General features: G+C 46.4%; 1 protein-coding gene across 1 annotated transcript in view; it reads left to right on the top strand.

Annotated features, from left to right (window-relative positions):
* Window positions 1-12,305: 12,305 nt before the first annotated feature.
* Window positions 12,306-21,572, top strand: part of DSCAM (DS cell adhesion molecule) — an 806,431-nt gene continuing 797,164 nt past the window's right edge. The window contains exon 1 of the mRNA XM_043474457.1: window positions 12,306-12,835. Within this exon, the coding sequence (XP_043330392.1) occupies window positions 12,793-12,835 (43 nt within the window). The 5' untranslated portion in view covers window positions 12,306-12,792. The remainder of the gene's footprint in view (window positions 12,836-21,572) is intronic.

The following is a 21,572-nucleotide window of genomic DNA, read 5'->3' as shown; positions in this document are numbered from 1 at the left end:
AATCAGGAGAAAAGAAGATAAGAAAACACTGCCCTCTAGGCCAGTGTATGCCCTCTATGGTATCATGGTATGGTAAGTCCCCCACATACAAAATATTCTGTTTTGAGAGTGCGTTCACAAGTTCAATTTTGTTCATAAGTCCAACAAAGTTAGCCTAGGCACCCAACTAACACAACTGGCTATATAGTACTCTACTGTAATAGGTAGGGTACTTTTTACACAAATAATATGCTATAAAACACAAAATAAAACATTTTTTATTTTATAGTATAGTACCTTGAAAAGTACAGTAGTCCAGTACAGCAGCTGGCATCAGGGGCTGGCAAGGGGTGAACAGTCAAGAGTTACTGACTGGAGAGGGGAGAGGGTGCGGGAGATGCTAGAGCTGAAGGGTCATCAGCTGCATCTACTGGAGAGCAAGAGATGGAGGAGGGCAAGCTGTAATGTCACTCATAGCTGATACTGATATCTAGTTCCTTCCTGGAACTAGATGCATATTTGCATCTTTGAAAGTTCTCAACTTGAAGGTTCGTGTGTGGGAGACTTGTATGTACATGGACTTTCTAGCTGGTTCAGTGGTAAAGAATCTGCCTGTCAATGCAGGAGATGCAGGAGACTGAGTTTCCATCACTGAGTTGGGAAGAACCCCTGGAGGAGGAAATGGCACCCTACACCAGTACTTTTGCTGGAAAATTCCTCGGGCAAAGCAGCCTGCTGGGCTCCAGTCCATGGGGTCACAAACAGTTAGATGCAACTGAATGACTGAGCATAGCAGCATGACTGTAGGAGGCTTACTGTACTCAGACCTTGTCAGGCTTCCTAATGTCCTTTATTTTATGGTATTATTGTCTTTTAGTTTCATCTTAGATAGTTTTATATATTAAAAAAATAGATCAAAAGAATACAGAAAAGGATAATAAACAAACAAGTAAAAAGCAGATATTCTACTACATGGATAACTACCATTTTCATTTTGACATTTATATTTTACATACATGAGCTCATGTAATACATGCTGTCTTTTCTAAATCAACCTTTTCTTAATGTCTTTGAGTTACTTTTTCTTCTTTCTCCCACTCTTCCCACCTCAACTCCATCAGTAACAGACATTTGTGTTGGGATAGGGAGCATCATTTTTCTAGCATTACAAGATTGCTTACACATACACACAGAGGGTTTCTGTTATTGTTTCTGTTATTGAGACATTCTGCATCTTGCTTTTCTCAATTTAATGTGGTGGAAATGTCCTTACATCACTGATTTTATTATTATTATTTTTTATTATTTTTACATCATCACTGATTTTTTACTGTTGTAGTTCAGTTGCTCAGTTGTGTCCCAGTCTTTGCGACCCCATGGACTTCAGCATGTCAGGCTTCCCTGTCCATCTGCCGGAGCTTGCTCAAACCCATGTCCATTGAATCAGTGGTGCCATCCAACCATCTTGTCCTCTGTCATCCCCTTCTTATTCCTACCTTTAATCTTTCCCAGATTCAGGGTCTTTTCTAATGAGTTAGCTCTTCGCATCAGGTGGCCAAAGTATAGGAGCTTTTTCTCAGCATCAGTCCTTCTAAGGAATATTCAGGACTGATTTCCTTTAGGATTGACTGGTTTGATCTCCTTCCAGTCCAAGGGACTCTCAAGAGTCTTATTCAATACCACAGTTCAAAAGCATCAATTCTTTAGAGTTCAGCCTTCTTTATGGTCCAACTCTCACATCCATACATGACTACTGGAAAAACCATAACTTTTACTAGATGGACCTTTATTGGCAAAGTAATGTCTCTGCTTTTTAATATGCTGTCTAGGTTGGTCATAGCTTTTCTTCCAAGAGGCAAGGGTCTTTTAATTTCATGGCTTCAGTCACCATCTGCAGTGCTTTTGTTGAAATATTTTTGTGTTCTAAACTTCATTCAATATCCCTCATTGATGGGCATTCAGATGATTTTCTGTCTTTTTCTTCTTTTTTTTCCGTTGTCTCAACAAACAATGCTACAGTGAATAGATTCATACAAATAGTTTTAAGTACTGGTTCTTTTTACCTCAATGGGAGAGATTCCCAAGAGCAGGATTGCTAAGTGGAAGGAGAAGCATACTTTTTTTTCATTTTGTTTTTTTTTAAATACATAGTGTCAGAATCTATTAAAAATAAAGAAAGCTACAGAAGCATCACATAGCCACCAGCAACGTCTGAAAGTGCCCTTTCTCCCTGCAACCTGCCAACGTTAGAATCTCCATTTCCTTTTATCCTTTTGATCTGATGGTGAGAAGCGATATTTCGTTGGTATTTAAACTTACGTTCTGTTGCCTATTAATGTGGTTAAGCAACCGCTCAGGTTAACTGGCTATGTTCTCTTCTTCTGTGAAGTGTCAAATTGAAACCCTGAGCCCATTGTCCTATTGGATTGATTGACTTTTTGTTATCCATTGTAAATGTTCAGACATTAGGCCTTTACCTGTCCTGCCTGTGTCCCCAGACCAACCCTCATTTGTCCTCCACCTTTTTTTTTTTTTCACCTTTTTTAAATGATATTTTGCAGTTCAAAGCATGCACTTTTCTAGCTGCTTTACAAGATCGCCTCATCTAATCATCTCTGTGGCTCTGTGGTATGTGCTGTGCGTCCTCTCACTTCAATTGTGTCCAACTCTTTGCAACTGTAGTCCGCCAGGGTCCTCTGTACATGGGATTCTCCAGGCAAGGATACTATGCCCTCCTCCAGGCGATCTTCCCAACCAAGGGATTGAACCCACAAATCATTATGTCTCCTGCATTGGCAGGCTGGTTCTTTACCACTAGTGCCCCCTGGGAAGCCTGACCCTGTGGCATTGGCAGGATTAATAGAATAGTCTTTGAGGCCAGAAGCTAAGCCACCCCCAGGGCCACGCAGCTCATTGGTGGTGCCAGGGCCTGAGTCCACAGTCCCCATCTGGATCACATCCACCTGGGCACTCAAGGTGTCCTCCCGGCCTTTCCCACTGGTGTTTGGTCCCTTGTCCTCCCTGTCCACTATTCCCCCAGTAATGACGGGACCCTCTTGGCCATTCCATTTCTCTCCAGTGGCGTCTGGTGTGCAGCCCATGAGGCCACAGGGCTGAGCTGTAGCTGGGGACTCAGGGCCCACCCTATGACCCAAGCTACTTTCCCAATGGCTGCCCTCAAGGCTGCATGGGGTCACGTTCCATGACACCAAAGATCTATGCTAGACCCAGAAGGGTTCCTTCCCCTCGTTCAGCGCTGAAGCACCTTCTGCAATGAGGGGTAAATCACAGCCGCCTGTACTTCTCACCTAGCCAGGAATTCTGTGTGAACACTAGTCTCCCCTGGTTTCAGGCCCCCTGGCAGACCTACGAGGGATGTGCCTGGATTCCACAGGATCCAGGATTCTGCTCACGCATCTCCCCTCCCCTGCCAGTCCCTCCCTGGCCCTCCTCTCCCCTTGGCTCGAATCCCAATGGACTGCCGTGATCAGCACTCTCCACACAGGCCTATGTTTCCCTTTGAAGTGTTCTCTGCTTCTAAAATGTATTTGATGTGAACCCCGCCTCGCCCTTCTCTTACAATCCAAATCCCCAGACTCAGTAACTGTCTTCATTTGGAAAATAATGGTTAGTGTGCCATTAGCAAGCCGCCTATCCAGTGGGGAGTAAGGGAATATTTATTTTGATGAATTGTTTATGCACATTGAGACTATTTGACAGGTAGGAAGTTCGTTTTTTCCCGCTCTGGCTGGGTGTCCTTTTAGCTATTCCGGTGTTATAGCCTCCCAGAAAGTGAAACGGAGGAGCTGGAGCTGAGGGTCCATGAAGTTTTGCCTTCTCTGAAGTTTCTCTTGAACATCTAGTTTTTCTTTTTCATCACTCAGCAGCTGGTCATTGAGCACTTACTATGTGCTAAGCATTGTTGTGGGTGTGGTGAGCATCATAGTCACAGCTTTCACAGAGCTAGGGGGCCTGTGAGTAAACACATGTATTTGTGTGGAGGAATAAAGCTCAGGGGACAAACAGTGACAGGGGAGAAATGTTATGTGTGTGGAGAGTTGTCAGGAAAAGCCTCTCTGAGGAGAAGACTTTGAAGTTGGGAGTGATGGCAGTAGGAGGGAGCCATGGGGGCATCCAAGGGAAACGTTTTATGTGCAGGATGGCAATGTGCTGGTTGTTTGAGGGAAATCAAGGATGCCAGTGCTGTGTGTGCGACTGAGAAAGAAGCAGGAATCCAACTGACAGAGTGGTGGTGAGGGTGATAGCGGTGGTTGAAGGTGATGGTGGTGGGGATGGTGGTGATGAGCCTTCAGACCAAGGGCCACTGTGGGAGGGCAGTGGGAGGACTTTCGATTCTATACTGTGAAAGAACAGAAGGCAGTGGAGAATTTTGAGTGGGGCTCCCTATAATCTATGTGTATCTGTGCCTGTGTGTGTGTGCGTGTGTGTGTGTGTATTAAAGGATCATGCTGGCTGCATATTGAGAATAGACTATGGATATGAGAGCAGAAATGGAAGGAACACGAAAAGCCTCGGAGAGATGATGGTTAGTGGTTTCTCTGTAAACACAGGCATCCCAACGGAACCCTAGGAGTGGTCTTGGAGTTCTCAGTACCGCTTGCTACATCCTTCCTACCTCTCACCGCTTCCTTCCTACTTCTCATCACTTCCTTCCTACTTCTCCCCACTTCCTGCCCGTCTCTCACCACCTCTGGCCTCTCATCACTTCCGGCCTGTCTCTCACCATTTCCTGCCTGTCTTTAACCACTTCCTGTCTGTCTCTCACTATTTCCTGCTTGTCTCTCACAACTTCCTGCCTGTCTCTCTCCATGTCCCCCCTGCCCTCGTTCTTTCTTACTACTTCCTGTCTCTCACCACTTCCTGCTTATCTCTCACCATCTCCTGCCTCTGACTACTTCCTGCCTCTCTTACCATTTCCTGCCTGATTTTAACCACTTCCTGCCTGTGTCTCACTATTTCCTGCTTATCTCTCACCATTTCCTCCTCTCTCTCTTTCACCACCTTCTGCCTGTCTCTCACCACTTCCCCCCCACTTCCTGTCTCTTACCTGCCTCTGACCACTTCCTGCCTCTCTCACCCTTTCCTGCCTGTCTTTAACCACTTCCTATCACTGTCTCTCATTGTTTTCTGCTTACCTCTTCTTGATTATCTCTCAGCACCTCCTGCCTGTCTCTCACCACCCCCTCCCTATCTCACCCCATGGTGTTCAGAGGAGACCCATCTATATAGGCCTGGGAGAGCTGTGCTTGGACTCAGGCTAAGCTCTCTGACAGGTTAGGCTATAGTGCAAGCTTCTGGGCCTCTCTGAGCTGAGGCTTCCCTATTTGAAGAATGGGAAAGACAGTAACAGCTCTTGTCTCACAGACAAGAATTAACTGAACATTGAACTGGACGCACCAGTGCTGAGGAGATAAAGAACCACCACACTGATAGAAACAGCAACTATCATCACTATTAGTAGCATTTCTGACTGATCATCTCACCTTTTGAATATCTCCTTATGTTGTACCATACAAATGTCTTCATCCCAAGGCCATGGCTTTCACCAGGTCTTACTCATTTCCCCTCTGGACTCAGGCTAATTTTCTAAGGATCTCCCTCTGTCCTTCTTGAGACCCTCAGGACATTTTCCAATGTGCCTCTAAAGGAATGTTTGCGAAACAAATCTAATTTGTCTCACTTCCTGCTTACTACCATCAAGGCTTCCTCCTGCCTTCAGTATGAAGTCGAAAACCTCACCTTACCAATTATTCCATTCCTGTCCCATTTCCTGTTATACCTAATCCACCCGCCCCCACCCATCTCTCTCTCTCTCTCTCTCTCTCTCACACACACACACACACACACACACACACACACTCTCTCCAGCTGGCTGAATTAGATGTGCTGATTATAAAGTCCCTATTACAGAGTTTTTCTGATCAAATGGTTTTAACTATTAACTGAAACCTCCACTAAATTGTGAGATCAGTAGGAACTGTGTTATAGTCTCTATTTTATGCAGTCTGGTGTATAAATCTTAATCTTAAGTGTACAACTTGATGAATGTCTATATAAGTATGTATTCTTGTAACTTCCAACCAGACATTGCCAGACACAGAACATTTCAAGCAGCCCGGAGGCGCCCTACTGCCCTTCCCCATCCAGGCTTATTTATCGTTAAGCTCCCAAGAATTGTTAGAATGACTTGGAGGTAGCAGGCATCTCCAGACATTTGTTGAGGGTCTCCATCCGTTCACTGGAGGAAGAAATGGATTGGCCATTGCTGACAGTCTTGATCATCTCTGCCTTTTGTTGTTCTGAGGCCAGAGGTGTAATAGTGTCTGATTTCAACTTAATCAAAGCACTAGCAGCCAAAATGAAGCCTTATCAAGTAATAAGTTTACTCAAAATGCTTCTGCAGGTCCACTTGTAGACAGTAATGATTCTGTGTAGTTGTTCTCTGTGTAATATTTATCTCAGCCAATTCTCATGTCTTATTTGATCATCTCAACAATCAAGATAAGAAGAGCAGACATAATTATCTCAGTACCCAAGGGAGAAACTGAGACTCCAGGATGAAGTTTGAACTTCTTCTCTGGTCACATGCTCCACAAATGGACCTCAGGTCCACAAGGTGAAAGTGAGAGGTGGGGCATGAGAGAGGTCTCCATGTAAGTCCGTGTTCTTATCTCTAGGAAACTCTTCTCATGCCTCTTGTCTTTTGATTTTGGGTCCTGTTACAGCTTGAAATGTGTCTTTTCCAAAGATATTGAAATCCTAAGCCCCAGTATCTCGATGTGACCTTATTTGGAAATAGGCTCATTGCAAGATGGCGAGGGACAGGGAGGCCTGGCATGCTGCAGTCCATGGTCTCACAAAGAGATACAACTTGGCAACTGAACAACAACTTGCACATGTAATCAGTTAAGATTAAGTCACACCAGATTTCAGTGACTCCTTCTTGAATATTACTGCTGTCCTTCTAAGAAGAAGGGAAGAGACACAGAGACATGCAGAAGGAGACGTTTAAGCAAAGGCAGAGACTGGAGTGATAATGCATCTACAAGCCAGGGAATGCTAAGGACTTCTGGCCACCTTCAGAATCTAGGAGAGGCCTGGAAGGATTTGCCCTTGCAGGTTTCAGAAGTGTAGCCCTTCCCACCCCTTGATATTGGACTTCTGTCCTCCAGAACTAACAGTACATATCTGTTCTGTCGAGTCATCCAGTATGTGGGGCTCATTTCAGCAGCTCGAGGACACTATCACAGCTTTCATTTGGGCAACTGTGTATCCTCTTGGTCAGAATGACCTCCATGCATCAGAAAGGGGTGAACCACCCCTCTTTGACTGCCCTCCTTACTCATCCCCATCTCCTCCTTTAGAACGCAGCTCAAATGCTACCGTTTCAGAAATGCTCTTCTTGATCCAACAGAAAACAAAGGAGCCTCAGACCATGTAATTAGAATGATGATGCTCCCCAAATGAGTATTATTTCTTATTTGATATAGTTCCAGTGGACACAAAAGCAGCTTTTTTGACTTTCTCTCTCTTCTGCTGAGAAGGCTGACCCAGAGCAGTAGGAGGACAGAGTGTGTATGTGTAGGGGCGTGTATGTTAAGTCATTTTAGTTCTAACTCTTTGTGACCCCGTGGACTGTAGTTCACCAGTATCCTCTGTCCATGAGATTTTCCAGGCAAGAATAATGAAGTGGGTTGCCATGCCCTCCTTCAAGGGATCTCCCCTGACCCAGGGATTGAACCCATATATCTTATGTCTCTTGCATTGGCAGGCAAGAGACATTTACCACTAGCGCCATTTACCACGGGCCATTTATCATTAGTGCCACCTGGGAAGTCCATTTGTAGGGTCAAGGTTAACTCCATGGGGTGTGGTTTCAGGCCAATAGCTGGTCTTCAGGAGGCCAGAAATTGCATTAATTGGGAATACTGAGAAGAATTACATTGTTGGAGAAGGTCATCCAGAGGACCTCACAGTTCATTGACCTCTAGGCTGGACTCAGGCAATCAGATGCTCCTTCTCTTCAGCCCCACATCTCATGCCCTTCTTGTGCTCGGAGATGCTTCAAGGACATAAGCTTGAGAAAGCGAGGTGTTAAGACCATCAGGATAGGAAATGTGATTGAACCCCATCAAAACCTCTCGTTATAAACTCAAGATTCTGGGGGTGGGTGCAACGATGTATCCAAGACAAGCCTCCTATGTAAGTTCTGTTGCTTATTACACCTGCCGCCTACATTCTGATGTGGCTGACTTTGCCTTCTGTTTCCCTTGTCCTCCACGTACTGGAGTGCATGCTCAGGTGCTTCAGTGGTGTCCAACTCTTTGTGACTCCATGGACTATAGCCCACCAGGATCCTCTGTCCATCGAATTTCCCAGACAAGAATACTGGAGTGGGTTGCCATTTCCTTTCTCCAGGGGATCTTCCCTGCCCAGGGATCGAACTGGTATCGTCTGTGTCTCCTGCATTGGCAGGCAGATTCTTTACCCCTGAGCCAATGGCGAAGCCTGTTTGGAGTCAGTGTCAAATCTCACCCAGGGAACTCCCAAGGAGATTCCAACCAAGAGACATTAAATCTCAGTGTATTTGATGAAATAGGCTTCTCCTGCTGGCTGTTTTATCAGGTTAGAATGCCTCCTTCCCTTGACTCAGTTTTGCATGTTGACATCTTAACATGCTCAGCTAAATTGCCCTTTCCTGCAAAAGACTTCCCCAAGGGTGAGCATGAGGCATTTATGCATATGTATCACAGAGCAGGCTCCACCTTCTACCCGCATCAGAGCTCTGCCTTCCAGTCCATAGGTACTCACTGAGTGTGCGCATGTGACGGGAACTGTGCTGGCCTAGGGGACAGCTTCTGGAACAGAAGAAATGCAGTGTCTGAGCCTATGGAGCTCACAGTTTTGTGGGATGTAATTTTTTTTAAATTTTATTTTATTGTTTGCCTGTGCTGGGTCTTCTTGCTGCGTGGGCTTTCCTGCAGTTGTGGTGAGTGGGAGCTATTTACTCTAGTTGTGGTGCACCGGCTTCTCGTTGCACCAGCTTCTCCCTAGAGCTCAAGGCTCTAGGGTGGTTGACCTTCAGAAGTTGTAGCTTGTGGTCTCAGTAGCTGTGGTTCTCTAAAGCACTGACTTAATAGTTGTGGTACATGGGCTTAGTTGCTCTGCAGCATGTGGGATCTTCCGTGATCAGGGGTGGAAACCTGTGTCTCCTGCATTGGCAGGCAGATTCTTTACCACTGAGTCATCAGGGAAACCCTGAAGTATGTTATAAAAACACTTGTGAAAAGAGAGCTTGGTGTTCTGTCAGGCTCATTCTGCATTGTTAACTGACTCAGTCTGCTGCAGATGCATTAGCTGGACAGCCGCAGAGGGTTGACTTCATGGAGTTTAGACCAATGTGTTATAAACCCTTTTGAGTTGGGGTCTTCTGTCCGGTGTCATTTATCAACAGAAGGAGACCAAGTTGTGTTCAAAAGCAGAGGACAGTCATAGTCTTTGGTCAAAGAATGGAGAGATGGAAGCAAGCTCTAGAGCACACACTTTCCCAGACAGGCTGTGGATGGGGCGTCTTTGTGGCGGTCCTGTCTGTGGAGGGAGGGGCGGAGTCATCTTTGGTCTTGCACACGTCTGTGGCTCACAGCCAGATGCCGGGTGCAGCATCTCTGCACAGGGTCCATTTCTGCCATCTTGAATTGAGGTGCCGTGTGCAGTGCTTCTCCACAGGCTGCTTGGCCAACTCAGTGGATGGCTGCCGTTCCCTGCTGGGAACTCTAATCTGATGCGTTAGTCACAAGACCTCTGCACTTGGCACTCTGTCGGCCAGTTAAAACTAGACTGAACACAGAAGAAGAGGTTAGAATTTATCTCCTACACTCCATCTTATTTTCCTTGGGGGACCCCAATGGGGTTTGCTGGTGACAGATACTCTTGCCCTCGGATCCCCTTCCCAGAGAGGCCTGTTCTTGGGGTTAAATGATCTGTGGTTGCCACCTTAAAAATCTTTATCAATTTTAAAAAGTAATTTTATTCCTGAGCTTATGGCTCCCCCACCGTTTTGTGTCCTGTCACCTCCTGGAAAGGTTCTAGGCTGCCTATCAACTCCCCCCGCCAACCCTGTGATGCCCTTGGCCTTGATCAACCTCCACCTTCCCATCCAGCAATCATTCCTACTTGCTGATCAGGAGACACTGGGTCATGTTGGAAGAGCAGGCTTGGGTCGTGCTGATGCCCCTAGTCTACGGGTGGGGCCTGGGTACAACACAGGGGTTGCGGAGATTGGGCATTTGAATCAGCATAATGTTTTAGGGTGCTCCTCCCTTAGACCACCCTTGCTGTGGCATATTCCACATCGAATTTGACCAGGGCCACCCCCCATGTAGATCTGTCATCAGATCTGCACACCTATAGGAGGTGTGAGTGCTGCCCAGCATGGAGATTGCAGTCCCTTGGGGAACTCCTGTCCACCCCACACTGGGGCAACAACCTGCAGGAAAGGGAGGTGGACTTCCCCCTCTCTGCTCTTTTGGGGGCACAGCCATAGGTCCAGTGAAGGGTGGTGGATGTGGGCCACTGGAACTTCTCTGAGTCACATGCACTCAGCCAGAACTATTCCTGTGCCCAAGGGGGCGTGGCATTAAATAGCAAATAAAAAGCTTTATATTTATCTCTTTAAATAGCACCTTTTTCCTTTTAGTAAAAGAAGCCCTCTGCTCCCACTACCACCACCATTTTCATTTGGCACTAAACCTTGCAAATTATGTAGCCCGTCTTGCTCCCAAAGTCAGTAATAACCATGGTTATCCTTTATCACAGTGACCACGTGCTAGGAACATGTCATCAGATCTGCACAACTATAGGAGCCAGGAACCTTGAAGATTTCCATTTTATTTGAGGATAAGGCCCAAGTAAGGTGCGCAAGCCCCACCTGAGTCAGGTAAGTGGCCAAGCTGGGCTCTGACCCCTAGTGTGTCTAACCCCAGTGCTGGAGTGCCTGACAGCTAAGGCTGAATGGAGCCTCACAGATGGCTGGGGTGCAGTTAAGAATCTGTGAATTGAGTGAATGGATAGAGGAGGTGGATGCAGGAATAGAAATCACCCCAGTACCTGCCTTCTTGGGCTGTGTTTAGGAGAGCCCAGAGCCTGAGCACCCTGGGCCTTCGAAGCCGGAGGACACGGGAGTGTGGCAGGGCACAGGGCTGGGCTGGCGGTCCTGAGTGGGCGGCAGCACGTGACCACCTGCAGCTGCAGAGTGATGGCGAGTGAGCAGCATCCCTGCCTCTGCTGGCCCTTCCTCATACACAGGGCCTGGCCATCTTGTGCCCAACTCTGGTAAAACACCATTTTGTTTCTGCCTCACCGTTTGCTTTTCCTGTTATTTTGTGAGCTGTTCTAGGTGTGCTGAATTCCTGTTGTGTTTGGAGAGCATAGAGCTTAGGCAAAAGATACACAGTGTCCAGGAAATCCAATTCATTTCCCAGGGGACTGCCCTCCCCACCTCAAAGGCTCCTCCTCAGTCTTTCTTGCCTAGCCCCTGAAATTCTACCTTGGATCTTAAATTGGGTGCGTTCAAACCCTGTTGGTCTTTATTTTCCCAAGTGATGGAATATGGAAGCATGCCCTTTCTCAAGGTTTTATTTAAATATTATTATGACTTCAACCACAGTACAGAACATCAGGAAATGTTGCCATATTGGCTTTCCACACTCAAGTAGAAGGGATTATATGTTTGGAATTACTCAGATTACCAGCAATTTTGATCAGTTTTTTTTTTTTTTTGCACCATTCTGAGAGCAGAGCAAAATTAGAATTGCCTGTGTTTGTAGTCTACTATGTATTTGAGATAATTAAAAATTAGCCCGTGAAACCATAGAGATCTTTATAGCAGCAGGATTGGAAAGCTGCATTCCCCTTTAGGCAAATGAACTGGACTTTTATGACAGTAAATACGAAAGCGAAATCCAGCTGCACATTTTATTAAAACTGCCATCGTTTCCTGGTCACCTCTGCTTATCTGGCAACCTTCTGGAAGAGTCACCTCTGGTCATATCTTATTAGCAACCGGCAAGAAAATAACTAAAAATAATCGGCTGTTGAAATGAGTATTTAAGCCTCGAAGACATGCACTCTGATGACTGTGCGTGACTGTGCGGTGGCTGCGCTCTCGGTCCTGCCTCCAGTTCGGTTCCACTTCTCCGCTGCTGCTTTAAGACCGCAGAGCGCCCCAGCGGCCAGAGGCAGGGGAGGGGGGTCCCCGCTCGCCTCCGCTCCTCTCGCTCCTCGCCCGCCCGCCCGCCTCCCAGCCAGGGAAGGTTAGCGAGGGATCAATGTGATTCGGGCCGCAGGAGAGGAAAAGATGAGCCTGCCCGCCCGCCTGCTGCCTGGATGCGGAGGCTGAGGGCCGGCGCACGGGAGGCCGCTTGCTGCGCAGTCGGGGCGCCGGGCGCCCGGGATGAGCTCACGCCCGCGAGTGCGGCTCGGTCCACCTGCCGACCTGCCGGCGGCCCCCTGAGCTGACGGCGCACCTGGGCAGCAGCCCCGCCGGCCCGCTCTGGCCGCAGCGTTGGGCGCGGCGCCCGGGAGCAGGTGTGCAGGAGCGCGGCGAGCGGCGAGCGCAGCCCTCGCCCCGGAGCCCGGCCGCGCCGCGTGCCCGGGCGGCTCGGCAGCAGCGGCGGCGGCGGCGGCGGCGGGCGGGCGGCGGCCCCCGGGCGGGTGGCGAGCGAGCGGAGCCGGGCGGAGCGCGGGGGGCGAGGCCGGCGCGGCGCTCGCGGGAGGCCGGGGAGCAGCAGGGGCATGTGGATACTGGCCCTCTCCTTGTTCCAGAGCTTCGCGAATGGTGAGCCTTTCGGTTTGTGATGAATTTCATTTCTTGGATGGACCGGGATGTGGGGGGAGTGGATGCATGGACGAAGTCTCTCCCCTTTCCTCCCCCACCAGGGTTGACATTTTCAGGCTTTTATTTTTAAGAAATATTATTTATATTTCTTTGGGGGAGGAGAGGAAGCAATGAAGAGAGACCGGGGGAAAAATTGCTCTGTAATCATTTAAAGGCGCTTACCTAGCAAAGTGACAGCTCAAGCTAACTCCTATACTAGCTAGCTGCCTCAGTCAGAATAAACCAGGTTTGGTAAGAAGAGAGACGGCAGGATGGCCACTTGGACACCTCGCAGCCTCCAAGGGACATGGCATTCCAAGTGCAGGCAGGTGGAAGGGTCATTTCAGAGCGTCTGCCTTCAGATTCTAAGCTTTTTGAGCTTTTTAAACATGTGCTTTAATTCTGCTGCAATTGATCTCCAGCAGCAAGAGAAACCTTTAAGAAAGATCTGTCGTTCTACCCGCCCCCACACCCCCCCCTCCAACCTTCTTGGTACTAGAGAGTCCCCACCATCATTTATGTAAAAATATGCGCTGATAAGCATTACATCATCTGAAATGTTGACAAATTCTGCAAAACACCTGTATAGTTGTAAAAATGAAATCCGTGAATATTGCAAATAGCATTCCTTTTCCTATACCGATCTGATATTTTATCTTGAAATGCTTTCTTCCTGGATATTTGAAAAGCTATTGCTCTTGACTGAGTCAGATCCAATTAGCAAGTGTGACTGCACCTTCAGTTGCCTGTCACCGCGTAAATATGAACTCGCATGTATGAATGGCTTCCTCTCATTTGGGAACGAGACGAAATTGTCATCATTTGGCATTGCCTGGGAGTAGCTACAGCTGAGATTCCCATTTCAAATTTCAGAACACAAATCTGCATAAAATGTATGACTTGCTGACAGTTAAAATTAAACCATTAAGCAGAATCCCCTACCCAGAAGGGAGGAAGTGGGAGGGAGGGGGTAGAAGGAAAGAAAATCTCGCCCTTGTGAGAAAATACCAGAAGCCAGGGGGAGGCTGGAAGATTCTCCTGAAAGATGCACAGGGCAGCTCTGAGTGTCAGCTGCATTGAGGTACATTTTCTTCGCCTACCAGGATGGTACTTAAAAAATCAACACACTGACAGGCCAGGGGAAATGCATAAACTTTGTAAAATTAAGGACCAAAAAAAAAAAAAAAAAAAAAAAAGATGACTGAGAAAAGGTAAGACTGGGAGAAGGGAAGCCTGAAATTAACGTTAAGATGACACTTCACTCTCTAATATCACCTAAAGCAATGTGTTCAAAACTTTCATGTTGAGATTTCCTAGCAGGAAAGAATTGCAACAAGTTCTGACATGACACCCATCTTTCCCAGAGGGCACTATGCCTCCTCTGCAGCCTCGCGGGAATTTACCTAGGGGGATAGATCTGCTGGAGCTAATGTGTGGTGATGCATGAGGAAAGGCGGCCCTTTCTGCTTTGCCAACATGAACTCAGGGAACACAGAGAAATGCTCACATACGTGTTCCAGAGCCACGGAGCCCTGACGGCCTGTCTCACCTGTCCGGGCGTACCCCCCCGGGGTTCCCTAGAAAGGCCTGGGCTCCAGGATGAAACATCATTTCTACCCTATTGGGAAGTATGTATTCCGGGATGAGCAAAGAGGTTGTGCTTCGGATGGTCAGTCAATTGGTATCTGTTTTATAGTTTCATACTTATACATGACAGAAATAGGTCTGGTACTGTCTCCGAGACAGAGATGCTGAGATGTGTGACTTTTTTTTTTTTGAATCAGTTTTACTAAAATAATGATAGAGTCATATATAATGAGCAAATTGTATAAAACCTCAAATAATCTACTTGGTGGACAATATGTACAAAGACTATGTAAGTGCATTTATATTGAGTCTAATGAGCCTTATCTTCTTACACCTTTTTCAGGACCCTTAAAATTGATTAATAATCACCATTATTGATACTATAATGAATACATATAGATTTCATAATATGAGACAGAGACGGCACATGCAAATGAAAATTTTATTTTGCTGTATTACATGTTGTGATCCAGAAGGATATGGAATCTTCTATATAAAAATGGCCCTCTCTTTATAAGATGAGGCATTAAAAAAAAAAGGCCTGACTGTAGAGCTTTGGACTCTTTCATTTGTGGGGGGAACTAACTTTAAGGAGTTTCAAGGAATGATGTTCAATGCATACTGTGGAAAGGATCATAAAAATATATAGTCATGTCAAAATGAAATAAGAGTCGAGTTTGGAATGATGTTTGTTCATAGGACCATATTTCAAAATGTGAAATTAAATGGTTCTTACCTAACTGAATGAGACTTGAAAAACATTGAGAGATTTTTTAAAAAATGACTGTCATTTCTTGGCCTACCTTAATTTAAAAAAATTCCTAATTAATGTGATAAAAGATCTATGAATTCTAATAACCAGAACCGATTACTACTAGGCCTCAGACATCAAAATGTCTGACATAAAAAAAAAAAAACCTAGTTGTGAAAGATTATGCAGTTTGATATTTTGGGGTACTCATAAAATAAGCCCACAGTGTGTCTGCATTTTAACTATAGACAACACCATTTTTCCTACAGATGTAATGGAATGTACATTGTTTTTTCTTAATGAAAAGCATCATTGCTGAACAGGCTGCAGACAGTATTGGGGGTAAAACAGAGAACAGTCCCTTCATGGGTTAAACCCTTGAATGAATTACCTCACCTGATCAGGTGCAGTCATCATGCATTAAAGCAGACAACTTGTCCCGAAATGTTCTGGAAATACTCCGAGGGAGCTTCAGCTACAGAGCCAGGAAAGGGGGAGTCCCTATACGTACAGATAGATCTCACAACCTTTCCTTGGAATGGGATCACACTGCATTGTGTTTTATCAGAGTTTCTCTCGGCTTTAACCCTGGTGAGAACATTCTAGTTTACCATTCTTGTTAAAAGCATAGGTGGGCCTTCAGACAAGCAGAATAATGACTAATAAGCAGACTTATTCTGTATAATACATTCTTGCGAGTACCCTTGTGTCTCTGTTGTTAGGTACACATATGTCCCTGACAGCATCTTTTTTCCTGAGCCATGCAGTACTGGGCTTTGCCATTTTCAGGGAGCTTGTGGAGCTTAGAGAGGGTGGGTGCTGGGCAGAGAAGGGTGTTTGTCAAAGGGCAAGTGGGCTATGCAGAGCCTTTCAGCATCCCCTGTCATATCCACAGGGAATTATGTGCCGAAAACTTGTATTTTATTTAAATTTAGGAGCAGGCATTTATGAGTGCAAATTCACCTTCAGGGTTACCAGGTGGATAATTCCAGGGCTTCCTCCCCATTTCTCCCTCTCCTATTTTTATTGAACAGATTTAAATTCTACCCCAGAATTATACGGTTCAAAAAATTTTTCTAGGTCTCTTTAGCTTCTGTGCCCCTGCAAGATGCCCTATGTAGGAAAACAAAATCCCATGTAGACCTTTATTAAATGCCAGCCAATCCTTCTCCACTTCTTACTCTCTCCTGGATGTCACTGTGGTGTAACTGCAGTTTGGGGCTGCCTCGGAGACTCAGTGACTTACTGGGCAGAATTGGTGGGCTGATCCAGGAAATAATGGTGACCGAAGGGGGAGGGGAAACCAATCTAAATCCCTAATTCCAGGACCTCCAGGTAGCTGTCAGAATGCTTTATCATTGATGTGTCTGGATGAGATGCAAGGAATATTTCCTAAGGAGACTCAGGGCAATGGGCCTTGGACCTCCATGCAAAGCAGAGAAGGAGCGCGCGCGCGAGAAAAATAAATAGGGAAGGTCATTTTATAGAGACCTAAGACTACAGCAGGAAACTGGAAATTGATGTTGGAAAAGGAGAACGGTGGATCGTCCCAGTGGATGCATTTATAAAATCTACGGCATCCAGATTTCACAAAATGAGCTGAATTCTACGGCTGAGATTATGAATGCGCCTCATAAATAATTAATAGGCAGTGGAAATAATACAGTTAGCATTAGGTCGGGCAGAGCAGTCGGCATGCCCCCGTGCCGGGTCTCAGGGGGGCTCTCGGCGGGGCAGCGGGGAGGCCCCTGGCGCTCGCTGGAGGACGCGGCGTCAGGGCATCTTCGCGGCACCGCGCTGCGCTCACGCGGGCTCCGGGTACCGGCTGCACCGGCGACGGCGGGAATGGGGAGATGGCGAGGTGGTGCTACCTGCATGTCAACTGTGTCCCTACCACAGGACACTAGTGGGCGGCAAACCTCACAAGACTGGTGCGGCCGCCTTCAGCCGAGCAGACGAAGGCTCCTCGCCGCCCTCGAGGCGCGGGGCTGAGCTCGGCTGCCGGAGCCTCTCCTCCCCGCCGCATCTTAAGTTCGCCTGGTCCAGCCTCAGCGGTCCGGAGTTCATCCCAACGGGAGCTACCGATGCGCGGGCTACAGCCGCGGCCGGCGAGGCAGGGTCCGCAGTCTTTGTTCCCAACGTTCCCCAGGAGGCCCGTAGCAATCTACTGAAACCCCGGAGGTGCAGAGAAGCGGGGAGGCGGTGTCCGGGGCTGGGGAGGGGGGCCCGCGGAGGGCTCGCTTGCATCCCCCTCCCCTCCGGCCTGGCGGGAGCCCGGCCCGCGAGCGCCTCCTGTCGGCGGATGTGGCCGCTCGGGCGCAGCCGCGCGCCTGATTGGCTGACCTTCCAATGTCATTCCGGAGGCGTCTCCACCTCCCAGTCCCCTCTCCCCCCTCAGCTCCGCGTGCTGGGGACAGGGGTGATCCCGGCGCGCCTCTCCTCTGCAGTCCAGCCGTCCCTGCAGACCAGGGCTCCGAGCCCAGGCCCCCCTCCTTGCTCCCCCAGGCACACTGGGCATCACCTGTTCCCCTGGACCGCGTGTTAACTCTTCACATTCCAGAGTACCCAGCACAGAAATTCTCATCTTAAATTCTCACTTTATCTCTCCTGCCCCTCCCCCATACTTACGTTCTGTTCCTTAATTTTGCAAAACATGACAACATTCAGATTTGCATCCCCTTGCTGAATTTATGGGTTAAGTAAGATAAGACATGAGGATGGAAGGTTCCAGCAGCCCGACTTGTACCCACTGTTTAGTTCTGAGTTCCTTCGGTCGGTGGCTCACGGTCCACCCTCTCTGGGCGGGGGCAGAGCCACCCGGCTGGTGCTGATAACCGGTTTGGGGTTCAAAGGTCAGGAGGTTCAGAAAGACTGGATTCAGAGACCTGCTCCCCCTCCCCCTCAAAATTAGATTCCTGCATTATCCTGGGTCCTGAAACCTCGGGTTTTCCTTGATAGGGTAATCTGTAACTCTTGTTTATTTGGTGCTTGGTTGGCTAGTGTCTGCCTCCCTCACTGGAATGCGAGATCCACAAATGAGGCTCCTACCACGCCAGTGTGTGTCCTTAGCACGGAGCAGAGTGCTTGCAGGGTGACTACAAACAGATGTCCCCTGACCAACAGCAAGAAGGGAGAGCGTGATGGGCAGAGCTTTCTCCCCTCCTCCGATCCCTCTTCCCGCCCATCTGCCTCTCTCTAATGCCTCTGTCTATCCTTCCTTGCTGTCCCCGTTTGCTTCTTCTCTATCCGCATCTCTAATTCTACTGTATAAGCCACCGTGAGAAGCGCACGAATGCACCAGTATGGATTCCTTGGCTTCTGCCATCTTGTCTGATGTACTGACTCCCTGGCTTTAGAAATGTTTATTTTCTAAAAATGCTTCTGCGGCATTTTCTTCTCTTTTCCAAACTGGATTCACATTTGGAACATGGGCTAGGACCTCATCACAGTTACATACCAATGATGTAATTACTTTAGGTGCTCTTTGTGACCTGGATTGGGTCAAGTGTCACAGAAAATAAGTCAATAAATGCATCGGACCCCTTGTTCTCAAGTGTACACGGCTAAGTGGTACGATTCAAACATCCTATTCGAGGTTTAAAGCCCTGTCGCATTCTGAAAGCCAGTCAGAAACATCAAACCGACACATAAGTTTCCCTAGGGGTTCCTGGGAATTCATTTCTCCATCAAAGAGCCACCCAGGACATCAAAACGAAGCTCAGCTTCTTAGGCCTTAATCGTCTTTAAAAAAATCACATTACTGTTTTCTTAAGCATTCTATTGATGTATGGGTGTCTGTCTCATCACTGTCTTTTTTTCTTATTTTGGAGCAGAACCAAATGTAAAAGTTGGTTCCTTTGTCAAAGTAACATGAAAGGAATATGATTTAACATTAAAATTGCGATTTGTATTCCAACACGAATCAAATTAGGTGTCTGGGAGATTACAGTATTTATCATTGTTTGATTTTTTTGGAGATCTCTCTTTATCCTATATTGATCAATACTTACAATTAAAAAAATTATTCATTTGGATTAATTTTTGGTCTGTAAGCCCCCTGTGTTCTATAAATACATATCTTGGTGTAATGGAGAGGGATAAATGGGGCTGACAAGACAGATGATGAGATAAGAAGAGGGAAGAGGCTACTACATAGAGAGGCAGGATGACAGGGATTAATGAATCTTGCCTGCATCCCTATTTAAGTTATTTTTACGCAGAAGACAGTGAGTAAGATTTAAGAGTGAGCAAGCAGTCCTATTTATAGAAAGCTGTTTTAAAATGCAGCGGCTGGAAAAACGAAAGAATTGAAAACGTGAGATCACCTCCGTAGGAAATGTGGGCTTCCCTTACCTTTCCAGCACCTTAGAGACTTTTTTTTTTTCCTTGTGGAGGGGAAAATAAAGCACACCAACCCTTGCAGAAATATTGAGAAATGGCTTTGAACTCTGCAGAGTATTCTTGAAATGCTCTCAGGACTTAAGTCCATGTCAGACTTGGGAGGTGGGGGTGGGGAGCCAGTATCTGTATCATTTGGAAACTGAGCTTGGGTAGGTCTGAACAGAGGAATGAAGAGAAGGGAGCATGTTGAACTTGCAAGGCTGCTACAGATGCTTACTTCTCAGTGAGCATCGCCTTTCTTGAAGATGCTCAGCAGCAGAGGATAGGAGAGTGAATCTGCATGCATGTTTAAAGGAGAGCGATTATTAAGAGAAGTGTTCATGTTTAGGATCTTTTGATTATTGCAGGCTCCTCTGTTAATCAGATATTACATTTCGGAGATTTAAAAAAATATTCTCTTCTATTTGGCCAGTCCAGATGAGGTCGGCCGTGTCACACAGGCTGGCTTGATTGACATTAACGTTCCCAGACAAAGAAAAATGAACACACTTGCTCTTAGGAATGAGATAGTCTTCCTTACTCAGACTACATTTATTCTGGGTAATATTTTGGTTTTACTAGCCCCAAGTATACATTGTTTTCTATTAATGATAGAATTCTTGAATTTGTATTGAAATGCTGCTGGTTTGTAGATAGGTTGAACATCTGAACAAAAGCCAGAGCTACCCCAGATTATGATACATGAAAGGCATTATTTTTAATTTTGTGAAGAAATGTCTATGCAATGGGTTGTTTTGTAGCCCATCTTCCCAGACTATGGAACAGGCAGGTTTGATGAGGTGATGGAAAGAGGCTTGAATGAATTAATTGCAGATTTTGGTTCATATGAGCCTTGCCTCTTTTAATATTAAAATGGTGAACCAGGAAACAATTTTAAGCTTGGCTTTACAGAAAACTTAAGGAAGTCCTCTTGTTGTCCACTGTGCATAAATATTAATACTAAACACAGTGAAGTCAGTTTATAGTTTTTTTCCTGGATACCTGAATCTCAAATTATTGGATGCTTCTGCAAAACAACACTGGTGGTAAATAACACTCTCAGTGAAGAACCCCATGACTTCAGAGTCCCCAAGTGTCTTCTGCATCCTCATAGACTGAGTGATGAACCAACCTGTGTGGGTGGCTCCTGTTTCATTGAATGCTGGCCAAGATGGCCTATGTCACACCCTGCAGAGCTGTGTCACTTGAAATGGCTAAAGGCAGTGGAGACTCAGCATTGATTCCTTTTCCTAATATTGAATAAAGCATTGATTTTTCTCATGGGACCTGTTTTTTCACTCATCACAGGGACTTCAGGGTGATGGGAAAATTTTTACAATTATGTTGCAAGAGAAAGGCAAATCATGAAGATAATTAGAACCATGGCAATTTGCTGTGTTTTTAAATTTTACTTTTTTTTTTTTAAATGTAGACCTGAGCTCTATTGTGGAAGCCTTTGAGTAAACACACTTTCTCATTAGGGAAACTTGAGACTCATTTCTTCTCTCCACTCTAGCCCCACTGTGGCATGATTTGATCTTGAGTTCCCATAAGACACCCCAAACCCCAGTCTGCCTAATTACCATGTTTATTTCTTAATATCAGCTGTAGAGCATTTTTAATAACTGATTTGTAGCTGCCAGGGTAGAAATAACGATGCTTTGTAATATTACATGGGAGACTTCAGGAATGAACTGAAGACCCCAGTGATAACAACCACAACCAACTTTACTAGTGAAATGAGCAACTTGACTCCATAGACAGGGCACAGTAGTGTTTTTTTGTCACCCCCCCTCGACCTTGTCACAGCTGGTTCCTGCAAAGGGGAGCCATTTGTCTAGTTCTTTGGCCAGTGAAAGAAAACGTGTAAAACATATGAAATGCGCTCTAAGATACAGAATTATTCTTTCATAAATGATTCAAGTTGGTAAAGCCAAAGATAGCAGGTGCCTGTCTGGTACCTTGACATGGAGGCAGAAG

The sequence above is a fragment of the Cervus canadensis genome, chromosome 7 (genome assembly GCF_019320065.1).
Source record: "Cervus canadensis isolate Bull #8, Minnesota chromosome 7, ASM1932006v1, whole genome shotgun sequence".
Lineage (NCBI taxonomy): Eukaryota > Metazoa > Chordata > Mammalia > Artiodactyla > Cervidae > Cervus > Cervus canadensis.
The sequence above is the reverse complement of the archived record's forward strand: the minus strand, read 5'-3'. Positions and strand labels throughout refer to the sequence as shown.